At 43.8% G+C, this 13540-nt stretch overlaps 1 protein-coding gene across 5 annotated transcripts in view; it reads right to left on the bottom strand.

The window, feature by feature from the left end:
* The window catches only part of MTHFD1L (methylenetetrahydrofolate dehydrogenase (NADP+ dependent) 1 like), a 291886-nt gene that overhangs the window by 115511 nt on the left and 162835 nt on the right, over positions 1-13540 (bottom strand). For all 5 annotated transcript variants that reach the window (XM_059714036.1, XM_019488330.2, XM_014605534.3 and 2 more), the window contains 4 exons: positions 12664-12803; positions 6146-6187; positions 3154-3254; positions 2276-2453 (listed from right to left, as the gene is read on the bottom strand). In XM_059714036.1, coding sequence (XP_059570019.1) covers positions 2276-2453; positions 3154-3254; positions 6146-6187; positions 12664-12803 — 461 coding nt within the window. The remainder of the gene's footprint in view (positions 1-2275; positions 2454-3153; positions 3255-6145; positions 6188-12663; positions 12804-13540) is intronic.

Genomic DNA, 13540 nt, shown 5'->3' with positions numbered 1-13540 from the left:
CTGCCGACTTAAAGGTATCCAGTTCTTCCAAATGACTCTGCACCATTTCAGGGTCTACGCGTGGAAGTCTGGCACCTTGCTGCTGCCTCTCTACAACCCCAGTGAGAGACTTGTCCTGCCCCTCACTTAGGAACACCATGGCAAAGAACTCGTTGAGGAGTTCAGACTTGTCCCCCCTGTCTGTCACCAATTGTTTCTGCCCATTTAGCAGGGGTCCTATTCCTCCCTGGGCCTTCCTTTTACTCCCTATATATCTAAAAAACAATTTCTTGTTGTCTTTTACTTGGGTTGCCATCCTCAGCTCCATGGTACCTTTGGCCCATCTAAATGCCTCCCTACAAGCACGAGCAGAGGAGGTATATTCATTTTTGGTGATCTCTCCCTGTTCCCACTTTTTATGTGCTCCCCTTTTGTCCCTTAGGCTGCCCTGGATTTCTCTGGTCAGCCAGGGAAGCCTCCTGGCCCCTTTCCCTCTTTTGCCTCGCTCAGGGATCGTCTTGCTTTGTGCCCGAAGGATCGTTTCCTTAAGGCACAGCCACCCTTTTTCGGCTTCCATCTCTTCAAATCTCTTACTCTGCAGTGTGTCCTTGACTAATCGCCTGAGTTCATTGAAATCAGCTTTCCTAAAGTCTAGCACTTTCACCCTACTAGTTACCTTACCCACTCGCTGTCTTATGGTGAATTCTATTATTAGGTGATCACTGTCCCCCAGATGGCTACCGATCTGGAGGTCCGCTACCATGTCATCTCCCGTTGCCAATACCAGATCCAGTATGACGTTCCCCCTAGTGGGACTGTGATGTAAAGGCATGATTCATTCCATACGTACTATGATCATCCAGCAAGTGAAACACAGCACTACAAGACATGGTTGCAAAGGAGGTTGAGAGAACTCAATCCCATTTTGTTCTTCCACAGGGACAAGGAGTGCTCACCCACTGTCAATACTTTCTACCCATTTATTAAAAAAATACTGATACCACAAGAATATTAATTAAATAGCAAAAATTGAACACAGTAACAATGGGACTTAAATATGGGATTCATCAAGTCCTAACATGCTATGTATGTGTGTGTAATGTGAAATGTACTTTTTATGTTATTACATAAAAACCATGAAATTAGATTTTCTATTTCCAGCATTTCTCATTAAATAGCGACACGTTTAAATATATCGATGGTTTATTTTAGAGTCTGTAAAAATATGCCATCAGTGAGTGACACTGAAGTAATGCTGTAGCGTTTAAATTCTCATAGGACATCTTAGTACAGTGTCTGCCTGGGTAAATGAAGCATCTATCACTAACAGGAGTTAGGTGTACTACTGCTATTGGAACTAGCAGTAGACTGGAAGGTGGTGGGGGAGAAAGAGAAATGAAATGAGGACAAGTGGAGGAGAGAATTATAACAACACGAGCTTATCTAAGGGAAGGAGAAGAGGGACAGGGAGTGACAAAGGCACTGGAATGAGAAAAACAAAGGGAGAGATAAATAGGAAAGGCAAAATCTCCAGAGAAACGAGCCAGAACATAAATTCCCCAGCCAATCAAGAACAGGGCCACTTTCCTGATGTAGATGAGAAATGAAGCTTCAAGCACTCTGAATACAGCCAAGTCATTACAGGCAGAACTGGCAGTGTCACCTATAGTTTTGACTGCCTGACATGTCTTATTAGGAACAGAACTGGAAAGGACCTTTTGAACCATCAAGTTCTGCTGCCTGCTATCACAAACAGTCACATCACAATCTTTTCATAAACTGATCAAATTCCATTTTTAAAGCAGTTCACTTTTTAACCTTGCTACTCTTATTAAAGGACTATTCCATATCTTCACTGCTCAGATGGTTAGAAACCTTCATCTAATACCTAGCCATGGTCAATTTATACCCATACGCTCTTCTGCCAGCACTGCCCTTTAGTTTAAAATAGCTGTTTGCCCTCCCCAGTGCTTAGTCTAATGATGCAATTATACAGTGCTATCATATCATACTCTTCCAAGCTCTTCTAAATCCTTTCTTGTACGATAAGCTCATCATTCCCCTGATCATCTTAAGATGATCTTTCTCTCCATCTGATCCATATGAACCTATCTTTCTTGAACATGAGTGACTAATCAGATGGCACAGAGTAATAGGTCTATCTTTAATTTTTGTCATTTTATTAAACCTAACAAGCATCTGCTTTTAAATGTTTGCTATACAGTCTTGTATTAACTGCTCTGTTCTGCACCTGAAAATACTTCAGCTCTTATGTTTTTTCTTTAAATCATCTTACCTCCAAATTATAAAGAAATCTGAAGTTGTTTTTCTGATTCGCAGCTTTTCTCACAGCCTGAGCCAATTCCACTGCTCCTTTACCACCAGCTGACCAATGTTTGCAGGGCACTGCATCAAATGCTCCAGAATGCTTTGCAATCTCACAGACTAAATCAATCTCAGCATGGGAATCAGTTCTGCCAACGAAACAGTTTTATTTAATCATTTTATTCATTGCTTCCCACCTTACGCACGTCTTTATTTAGCTGCTTTATACAGTTAATTATGAAATGAGTTAATTACAGAAATTATGCAAATCATTTCTACAAACCCCAGTTTAAAGTGCTAATATGATGGATTTAAATGAGTAATAAAAATCACATACAATACCATTAGGCAGAATTAAGAAATTTGAAAAAACTTTTGCAGGAAACAGGTTTTTCAAACCTTTACAGCTGTAAGGAGGAATGAGAAGTTAAATGAATCCCACCCCCTGCCATGAGATAATATTTCTAGAAATCCATAGCCAAATTCTCCCTCTGTCTTTTAAGAACTCTCTCCATGCCATTGTTGCCTGATTTTTAAAACAAGTAAAAAGTCAGGTGAGTGACAAAAACGTAGTGCTGTAGATTCCAAATTTTATAATATAACAATATTTTAAGGAGTAAACAGGAAATGTTTAATTGGGTCACACTGAGTAGAATGTTTAGAACTTAAATGATAAAGTAAAGCAAAGCAAAATGGATTAAGCTTTCTGGGTCGTCACTTGCTCCCCCATTTAATAGATATGAATAGGAGATGAAGTAGTAAACCCCAGGGTACTGTGTTTACATCTACTGCTAAAGCCATAAACCTGAGTAAAATCTACTCAAATAAGTAAAGGATGGACTGACTTACTTGAAGACATTTAGAGCAACCACAACAGGAACTCCAAAGAGCTGAGCAATTTGAATTTGCTTCTGTAGATTACAGCAGCCATCAGCTACCAGCTGGAGATTCTGGATAATTAAACAAAAACATAATGACAAGATGAATTAAATCTTGTCTAGCCAAAGAAGTTCCCAGAAATTAAATCACACACAACAGGGTTAGATATTATTTTTGATAGTTACAGATAACCTTTCAAATGGGCTTCATACAGGATGCCTTCACTTCTATAATTCTTATTCTAATGGGGACAACCACATCATATAACTAAGCAGGGTACAGAACTTTTAAGTTTGAGAAGATTGCTCATTTTACTATTGCCAGACTGCTCATTTCTGGGACAAAAGCAAGACAGTTCTGCTGCTGACTGGCTGCTAGTCAATAAATAAGATGCCAGAACTGTCTGGGGGCTGGCTGACACAAGACACTGGCAATGGTGTGGACTGTTGTCAGTTTTCCCCTACTCTAACCCGTGGCTCCATCTAAAGGAATTACATGGTAATACAGCTCAAAGACATGGATGCTGCAGCTTTACAGCAGAGGATTGATATTGGCTCATATTTTTCCTCTCTGGATGCTCTATTCACCAGGTCCCTGGAGGACCAATCTGGAGATGAACTAGCCATTTCTTTCCTTTCCCAGTCTCAAAAGCAGGAAGAATTTATTTCAATCAAAGTCCTGTGAGCAATACCACTGAACCTGTAAGACAACATTAAATTGAGCATTTTACTAAGCTGTAAATCCTCATATATTAAAAGCTTCCCAAACTGATGGCCGACTCCAGCTCCCACTGAAGTGAACAGAAAATTTCTAGTGATGACAATGGAAGGGGAATCAAGTAATGTAGTTTACAGGACTTACACACTTTGGAAACTTCAGAACAACAGGCCAGCCTTCCGAACAATGTATCTGCTCATTCACATATATATAAGCAAATATTTTCACTAGTAAACACACACGCAGTCCAGGGGACTTGCTTGCATTTTTCAGTGCATCTCAGAGCCTTTAGGTTTTGTCAAGGCCATATACTGATTTCCCATGGGAAATGCAGCAGACTAGGAATTTTCCCCACTGTGTTTTGCAAGTTAGTTTAGCCATAAACCATTCATTTTTAAAGCTTCTGCAACTATATTACTTTAAGATTTACTGATGAAAAGCACTATTAAGAACTAAGCATTATTACATGACATGTTCTACCATAATGATTTCTTGCTAACAAGGGGAAAAAATACCTGTTTTAGAACACATGTTTAAAAACCAGATATATCATGTTCTGCTTGAATCATGCATTAAACCTTACACTGAGACTAAGGCTTATTTTCTTGACACCTAAGACTGGACAGAACACTTGATTTTTTACGAATTAAAAAACCTCCAAATGTTTCAGTTCTTCTGATCATTCACTTATGATGCTTGAACATAGTGGCTCCTTGCATTTCTTGTGAACAGTTAATATAGACAATGCTATTCTTGGTACACTGGTTCTATGTTTACAGTTATTTAAATACAGCACTACTACTTTCTGACGAATATATTTTCACTTTACTTTGAAATGTCAAGGTAAATGGAGACAGAATGTGTTCCATAATTTCAACTATTTAAATCCTCAAGTAGGTGTGTTGAACTCATTTGGCCCTATAGGCGTGCAGTGGCCACTTGAGGACATGCCTCTAGATCAGTCATAGAGCCAAAGCATACTGGAGCAGGCACTGTGTGCAGGTGCTTGGGGCGATTAAGCCAAGACCCACAGGCAGCACCAGGGGCCAGATGACAAGGCTCCATGGGATAGATTTGACCTGTGAGTGATAGCTTTGACAACCCTGTCCTAAAGGATCTCAGATTTTGGAACTAACTTCTGCTTTCAAAACACAAATAAAACACTTTCAGAAAAAATACCTTTTAAATGTACCTTTTAAATATACCAGAATTGTAACAGCTGTTCTTAGCAATTGCATTAAAGCAGAGGTGCTTAAATCCTGGTCCATGGAGCAAATCTGGCCCCAAGCACCGTGTCATTTGGCCTGAGAGGATTCCTATGGATTCAGGGGGAGCCCCATAAGCTGCAGGCCTGAATGCTAAATTGGATGTATGCAGAGCCCAGTACTGGCATGCAAGGCTTGGCAGGAGCAGCGCAGAGCCCAACCCAGCCTGCAGACTGGCCCCATGACATTCATCTGGTTGGTGGGGCAAGAACTTGAGCACCACTGTTTTAAAGGATGAAGTGAACATTGACTCAGAGATGTCAACAGATAAGAGTCATCAGTAACTCTTCCTTCATACAGCAATGATACAAGTAGACTCCTTCAAGGACCATTTTGGTTAGACCATGAATCGATACAATATTTCAAGATCTATTTTCAGTTCCTGAAACTCAGGAAGTTAATAATCTCTCCAACATTTCCACTGTAGTTAGCAATTAGTGTGAAGTGTTTTGCTTTAAGTGAAAAGGTGCAATTGTTTTCCTTTAAGTGAAAAAGTTAGTTTTTAACCGGAAACAAAAAAAATTTTGCATTTCAGGTTAGTTAACATTTAATTAAAATGCAATTGGGTTCCTTTCTAAGCAGCTAACACTTAAACTACCTCAGATAGAACAAAAAAACTACTTCAAACTACGTTGGGACAGATGCTCTACTAAACTAACTAGGATGGAATAATACTCAATGTTATTACATGACCTTTGTAATAGGATACTAACACTGTTTTCTTATTGTGATGTTACATCCAACCCACACATTCCAGTAAATAGAAAGCTTTTCCCCTTGATGTGTATAATTTTGGAATTTATTTTTATTTATACTAAAAAGTCTCAGTTTAGGAGCACTTGTTGTATCTATTGTAGGTGTTTCTGAATTTGGGACCTGTCCAATCTCCTGTTATTTTAGAGCTGGCAAAAGTACTGGCAATTACGTGACTTTTTTTTTTTTTTAAAGGGTAGATTATGTTTTATATTAACTACTCTTACCTCTTCTGTGTATTCTTTCTTCAGAGGGGCACCAGCAGTTACCTGAAATCATTAACAGGTAAAATTAACATTGATCTAACAGCAGTTGATGCTACTTTAACAGTCAGGAGATGACTTTACTTTTCTTATTGTATACCCATGGTCAAAGACCAATACATGATGATAGACTTACTTTCAGAGCAAGTTATAGCTGTGCAAAAAGAATGGCCGTGTATAGGTGTTATGCTGCTACCAGAGGAATCCCTGTTCTCCCAGTAGAAACTAGTAGTGTACAAGCCATTTCTCCAAGGTGAAATATGCCCCATACCCCAACAGAAAGATCTTCCAGGTTGACACCTGGATGATTTCCTTTGCAAGAACGAATGCCTCTATGTTCTTCTCCCAGTCTAGTTCAAAAGGGGAGGAGTGCAGGGAGAGCAATGCTCCTTACCACTTTGCTTACTTTGAGAAATGACCTGGGGGCTTACTCTCCTCCCCTTCTAGACTGATCTGTGAGGGGAGGGGAGGGGAGGGGAGAGGAGGAGAGATAAGCAGCCTGGTCTGGTCTGGGTTTTTTTCCCTGTTGCTCCCTCTGCTCAGCTCCCAGAAACCAGAACAAAAACAGAGGTGGTGGTGGCCCTGCCATTCCCTAATCTGGGGTTCCCCAGTGTGGGGAAGGTGAGAGGAGTCTTTCCCTGCTTCCCACTGGGAAGAGTGGAGCAGCCACAGATCCCTACACTTGGATCACTCCAATCTGGTGAAGCTTCAAAGTGCAGGGGAGAGGAGGTGGTTACAGTTTGAACACCTGTACTGCCCCATCTCAGAAGTGGCTTGCACTTTTTTAGAAATTCACATAGCCACAAATAAACCCCAGTGTGTAATCAATGGTACCATTTATCACTTTCTTCAAAGAGAAACTTAAGTGTTTTACTAGTCTGTCTAGCATAACAGCAGCCAATTTGTTTTTCAGTAAAAAATCCCTGACAGTTACAGTTAAGAAATTACTACTTATTAATGGTAACTTCTTACTCAAGAAAACAGTTTACTGTGAATTTCAAATCCTCATATACTGATTTTGGTGTCCAATGTAAGTTACAACTATTTCACTTGAAAATGTCCATCTGAATTTGCACTGCAATGCCAATATAGCTAAAGGAAAAAGGGATGGTTTCTCCTCTGCCCTGGACCAAGTTCTGATTACAGAATCTTGTTTTTCTGGTGGCAAGTGTTAAATCATCAGAATTAGTGAGGGTTTGAAATTCTAGGCTGTGTGTGCAGGATACACACAATAAGCAAAATGTACTGGTAGTGAGATCTGAACATCGAATAGACTGGTGCCATTTTACAGAATACTTTTTCAGTAGATAAACATAGTTTAAAATTTTCTACCCAGCCCCATCTGATATAACATTACTGCTTAAAAATATTACTGTGTATAAAACTCTCAAGATATCATTCAAGAGTTCTACAGAACAGAAATATAATCATGCCAAAATGGCAACGGAAAGCCACATATAAAAGAAACGTTCTTTAAAAAGCTCATTATTTTTTTAGAATGTCCTATGCAACTATTTTTGGTCACCATGCATGGGAGTAAGAAAACTTTTTGACGCCCTATGCTAGTGGTGGGCAATTATTTAGGTCGGAGGGCCCTGTAATGAGTTTTGGTGAGCTGTTGAGAACTGCAAGAGTAGCCCTGCCCCTTGATAAGGGTCCCACCCTGTGGTCTCCTAGGCCAAGCAGACAAAAAAGTTTCCATGGACTTAGTGCTCGGGAGACTCCAGCTGGAGCAGAGCTGAGCTGCACCTGACAGTAAGGGGAAGGGAAGGAATTGGGTGGAGGGACAGAAGCTGCAGAGGGGAAGCAGAGGGGACAGGAGGCTGCTGTGGGTCTGACTCTGGATCTGACCTCGGTCCAGGGCCAGAGTCACAGCTCCAGCAGCTGCCTGTTCCCTGGTTCACTTCATATGCGAATATAAAACAAGGAACTTTTTCCCCCCATGCCGATTGAGGGAATAAAACCTTTTGCCTATATTCATGTAAATACTGGTATATACATTTCTTCAGATACATGGGGGTAAACAGTTTTGTATGTCAGTAAAACACTTTAGGAAAGTCATACAATTTGCCTTAATTTAATCCTTTTGGGACTTTGTGAAAACCAGGGAGTAAGATCCTCTCTGGTCCTTTACATCAGGCCAAAAGGACGCCTCCAAACTTGGCAAGGAAAGGTTACCCCATAACAGAAATGTGAATGACCATTAATGTCCATGGGCAACTGCAAACCAAAGGTCCCCAAAGACGGACTGAAATGAGAGTGCAAGGACCAAAAAAAATTGAAGGAGTCTTCTGCTATAGTCAACACTGGTGTGGCTTCACTTGGAATACTGTGTCTAGCTTTTGCTACTCAGCCAAGTAGCAAGAAGGATGTGGACAATTTGAAAAATGTCTGGAGAAAACCCCCAAAAATTATTAGTAAGCCTGGGAGGCAAGACTTATGAGCGGGGATCGGGGTTTTCCGTTTCCCACGGAAAAACGGAGAAAAAAAACCAGATCCCCTATTTTTATCTGAGAAAATGAGGATTTCCCTTTTTAGCAGAGAAATCCACAGATTCTCTGCTTCTGCAAAGAGCTCTTGCAGGCTGGCACAGCTCCAGCCTGCAAAAGCCGATTGCAGAAAGGGCAGGAAACCCCCAGCCCTGCCCGGAGGGGGAGGGAGAGGGGGGAGGGCGGGGCCTGAGCCTCTGAGGCAGCCAAGGCTGGGCTCAGGCTCAGACTTGCCCTTTGCCTCTGGAGCATGGAGGTAAGTGGGGCTGTGGGGCAAGGCTGGGGAAGATGGTTGGGGGCTGAGGGAGTGGGGGTGCTGCCGGCACTGGGTGGCACATCGCAGCTGGGAGCAGGGCCAGGGGGTGAGGGCAGGGGTGCCCCTCAGCAAGGGGGGGGGAAAGACGGGGATGACTTTGTGGGCAAGCAATGTGGGGCATAGTGTAGTGGTGCCCATCACATGCGGGTCGCACACATGCCGCCTGCCCGGGGAAGGGGGAGAGGGAGGCTGGCATGTGGCCGGAGCACAGCTCCATGGCTGGCTCTGTAGCCACGGCGAAGGATGGGGGCATGGGGGGGGGGGGGGCGCGCTTGTGGGGGGGCGCTTGCATGCAGTGGCTGCTGCCACTTACCTGGAGCACCATGACAGCAGTGACTGCCACTGCCTACAAAACCTCCCGCTGCTGTCGTGGAGCTGTGTGGCCGATGGCAGCAGCGTGGCACAGGGTGGTGGTGGGGATGGCTGCGTGCTGCCTGGCCACCACCATGGTGCCGCTGCCATCCCGTGGCCAGCTGCAAAGCTCTGGGCACGGATCTGTGGTGGCAGTGGGAGGTTTTGTAGGCAGCGGCCGTCACTGCTGTCATGGTGCTCCAGGTAAGCGGCAGCAGCTGCCACGTGTGAGCTCCCCCACCCCCCGCTGTGCCCCCATCCCTCGCCATGGCTGCAGAGCCAGTACCCACCACACTGCGCCCTGCATTGCTTGCCCGCAAAGCCCCCCTGCTGAGGGGCACCCCTGCCGTCACCCCCTGGCCCTGCTTCCAGATACAATGTGCAGCTTGGGGCCAGCAGCACCCCCTGGCTCTCTCAGCCCCCAACCATCTTTCCCAGCCCTGCCCAACAGCCCCCAAGCCCCACTTACCTCTAGGATCCAGGGGTGAAGGGCATGGCTCCATGGTGACAGCGCTTGCCCGTAAAGCCCCCCAACCCTGCATGCGACTGCCACCACCCCGCACCACCACAGAGCCTTGCAGCCAGTTGCAGGGCATGCCGTTGCATGCAAGGCCCCCATTTCACCCCCAAGCCAGGCAGCACATATGTGGCCCACCATGGTGGTTGTCACTGCACTGCTGCACCCCTGAGCCACTTGCCCACAAAGCCATGCAGGGGACTGTGGGACGGTAGCGCAGGGTGCAGTGGCAGAGTTGTGGTGGCAGCCTCCATGTGCGAACCTCCTGTCAGGCCAGCCGGCATGTGTGTGGCCTGCAGAGTGGCACCCCTGCCCTCACCCCATGGCCCTGCTCCTGGGAATGGGCACAGGGGCACACTCCTCCCCTTCTTGATCTACCCCCCAGCACCTTCTCTCCCCCCACCCTGCCCCAGCCCTCCCCCCCCACACATATTTACCTGCTGGGGTGGGTGTCAGTGTCTGTGTTTGCACATCTGTGGGTCTGGGGGGCTGTTGCGAGGGGCATCAGGAGGGCTGTTGAGACCGTGGGGGGGAGTGTGGGGGACCAGCAGCGCTTGGGGTGGGGGGGCTGTGGAAGGCCTTTAATTTTTATCACGGATTTGGGGTTTTTAATCAGAGAATTTGCAATTTTTAAATCAGAGAAAACCAGGATCCCTGCTTATGAGGAAAGGCTAAAAGAACTAAGATTATTTAGCCTGCAGAAAAAACTGAGGGGGGATTTCATAACAGTTGTCAAATACATGAGGGGCAATTGGAAGGAGGATAAAGAAGGACTTTTCTCCATGACCGTAGGGGACAGGACTAGGAGAAATGACCTCAAGCTGCAGCAGGGGAAACAGAAGCTGGAGATTAAGAGGAACTTTCTGACTATGAGGATGGTCAAGCATTAGAAAAGTTTACCTAGAGAAATTGCAGAATTTTCATCTTTGAAAGTTATCAAAAGCAGGTTAGACAGACACTTGGCTGGGATGGTTTACTTAGGCATGATACTGCCTTGAGCAGGAGGTTGGACTAGAAGACATTGTGAGGTCCTTTCCAGCCCTACTTTCCTATTATCCTATGAACTACAAATGCTTGGACTTACAGCCACTTTTGTTGGTAACTTCTCTAGTATCTGGCCCAATAATTTCTTCTACACTGTATTGGATTGGAAAGACTAGAACATCTATTTCTGAAGACAAGTACTATACAGATAGGGGGACCATATTATTTTGAAGGAAATCCAGGATGGGGGAAGGAGCGGCGCACACACCCATTGGCCTACCACCCACACACACCCACCCAACAGCCATACACAACTACATGCACACTGGGAGGAGAGACAGGGATCCCAAAGCGCTGTGCAAGCTGTCACTGCAGGGAGCAAGGTGGGCAGCAGCTGAGCCCTAGTGAAGCCCCCAGGGCCACTGGGCTGTGTCCAGAAAGCAATGTGCACTGCAGTGACCCATGGCCTCTCTCCTGTGGCTCTGGGGAAGAACGTGGGACACTCACCACAAGGTGCTCAGCATCTCAGTGGCACATGAATGGGCAGAGAGCAGCAGAGCAGGGCTGGGTTGGGGGAAGGGGTAGAGCAGGCAGCTGGGTAGGAGACCTGGAGGGATGGAGCCTGGGGGCAGCCCATGGAAAACAGCCATCCAATTTTAGCCAACTGACTGGGATGGCCTGTGACTGGCTAAGCTGGAACATGTGGTCACTCTACATATAGAACAAACACATAGGTATAAAGGGCACATTTAAAAACTCTTGTCACTAGGCTGAATAGTAATTTTTCTGTACCAACCCTGGAACATACAGAGAAATAGCATGCCAGAAGATAAAAGCTGCCTAGGTTGGGTGAGAAGAAAAAGAAAGATAATATTGCAGTGACAATATTTTGAATGTGTTTGGCATTGAAAGGTCTGAACAAAAGGAAGAGCTCAGCTTTAGGTCAGATGATTAGTTATAAGGAAGGCTCTGTGCATTCCACAGTTTTGTGGCTGTGGAAACAGCTCTGGAATTTTTCCCCATTATGAAGCTCTACAGAAATCTTGTTTCCCTGGCAGCATACGATCCTCTCAAAACTGCCAGGGTGGAGCAGCAGAAGCATACATTTAGCCTTTCAGTATCTTTGTCTGGTTAGACTGCCATTCACATACACAAGCGCTCCTGCTTCGGCCCAAATAAGTGGGGAATGCTTCTAGGATTAGCAGTTCCAAGATCTGACCCTGAACCTGAACTGAGAGAGCAAAAGGCCGGGTGCTGTTCATTGCAATGAAGTGAGAAAATGTTTTCACTATTTTAAGAGGTAGCAGAAGGGGGAAGAAAGAGGTGTTCCTGTGGGTGGAAAAATGGAAAATGAGAGTTTCTACCACTTCAGTGGCAAAGGTCACAAGCCTTCCACCTACAAGAGACCTTAAGTCCCTTCTACTCATACAATGAAATATGAACTTTGCTCTCCTCCTCAGCAGTTAAATAGATAAAGACCTGGAGAGTTTCAGTTTCCTTACACATTCATAATAGTAGGATTTACAAAACATTATTTTAAGAAACATGGGAAATTTTTTTTAAAGTTTTTTCTGTAAACAAACTTTATTCTCTTTTCTAAGATTTAGGACATCTTCATAGCTATATAATCCTTGCTCCTTTGGCTGCTCCCCTTAACCTCCATGGACAAGGCTAGAATGAATAGCTGTGTAACAAGGAAGTTGAAGGAAGTGAATTTCTGAGTTGTTGCTTGCATGAAAAGCAATATCAACTATTTAAAAAAGTAAGATGTTTATATGCAGCTCCAGTGCTATATTGTGTGTTACAAAAAGGTGCAGAAACTTACACTGGGCCCACCTCCATGCATCTTCAAAGCCCTTATGGTAGCAACAAGCACAACCACATTGGGAATCAAGCCAGAGGTTCTGCATTTGATGTTGAAGAATTTTTCCATCCCAATATCAGCACCAAAACCAGCTTCAGTTACTGTTAAACATTAAAAGGAAAAAAAATCATTAATTAAAGGCAGGGGATGCTTCTGCTTTATTCTAGTGTAATGCCCACTTTTAAAGATACCTCAGCATTTGTTGTCCAAAACATTTTGTTAGAGGAGTTGTATTTACGCAAGTGATCTTGGTTCACAACAACCAGTTGTTATGTAAAATAATTTTGGATTTTTTCCCCAGATAATGTCCAATATGCAAGAGAGGACTAGATATAAAGAACCATTTCTCATAACTGAGATCTTTTACTAACAACTGGTTTTTCATTGCAACTACTGTAGTGAAGTTAAGTACATCCAAAATGCTTTAAGTAACCCCAAATGTATAAATAATCCTTGTGTTATTCGCTCTTTCACAATCTTCCTGGACATGCATGGTATCAAATATCAGACCAAAAGCCTCCAAGGTCTGGGAAAGTTATGATACTTATCGGAGACGCATGGGTCACCAACAGATTTTCCAAAATAGAGATGCAATTACCAGTTCAAAATATAGCAAGTATTTAAAATTATCACGTCTCTAACAATGTCTATGTAAACAGAATACTAAATAGCTATAATAATGATATTATGCAATTAGAATATCAAAGAGCAGAACATCTAAAGTCACATGTACCAGTTTGCTCAAAATTTATCACATTAGCTGCTTCAAAAGAAGCTCATTCTCCAATTCCAGTTTAAATAGGCTAAGAACTTTCTTTTTTTGCACAAGCACATGACC

This window comes from Alligator mississippiensis, chromosome 1 (genome assembly GCF_030867095.1).
Source record: "Alligator mississippiensis isolate rAllMis1 chromosome 1, rAllMis1, whole genome shotgun sequence".
Lineage (NCBI taxonomy): Eukaryota > Metazoa > Chordata > Crocodylia > Alligatoridae > Alligator > Alligator mississippiensis.
This window is presented reverse-complemented; position numbering and strand designations above follow the sequence as displayed.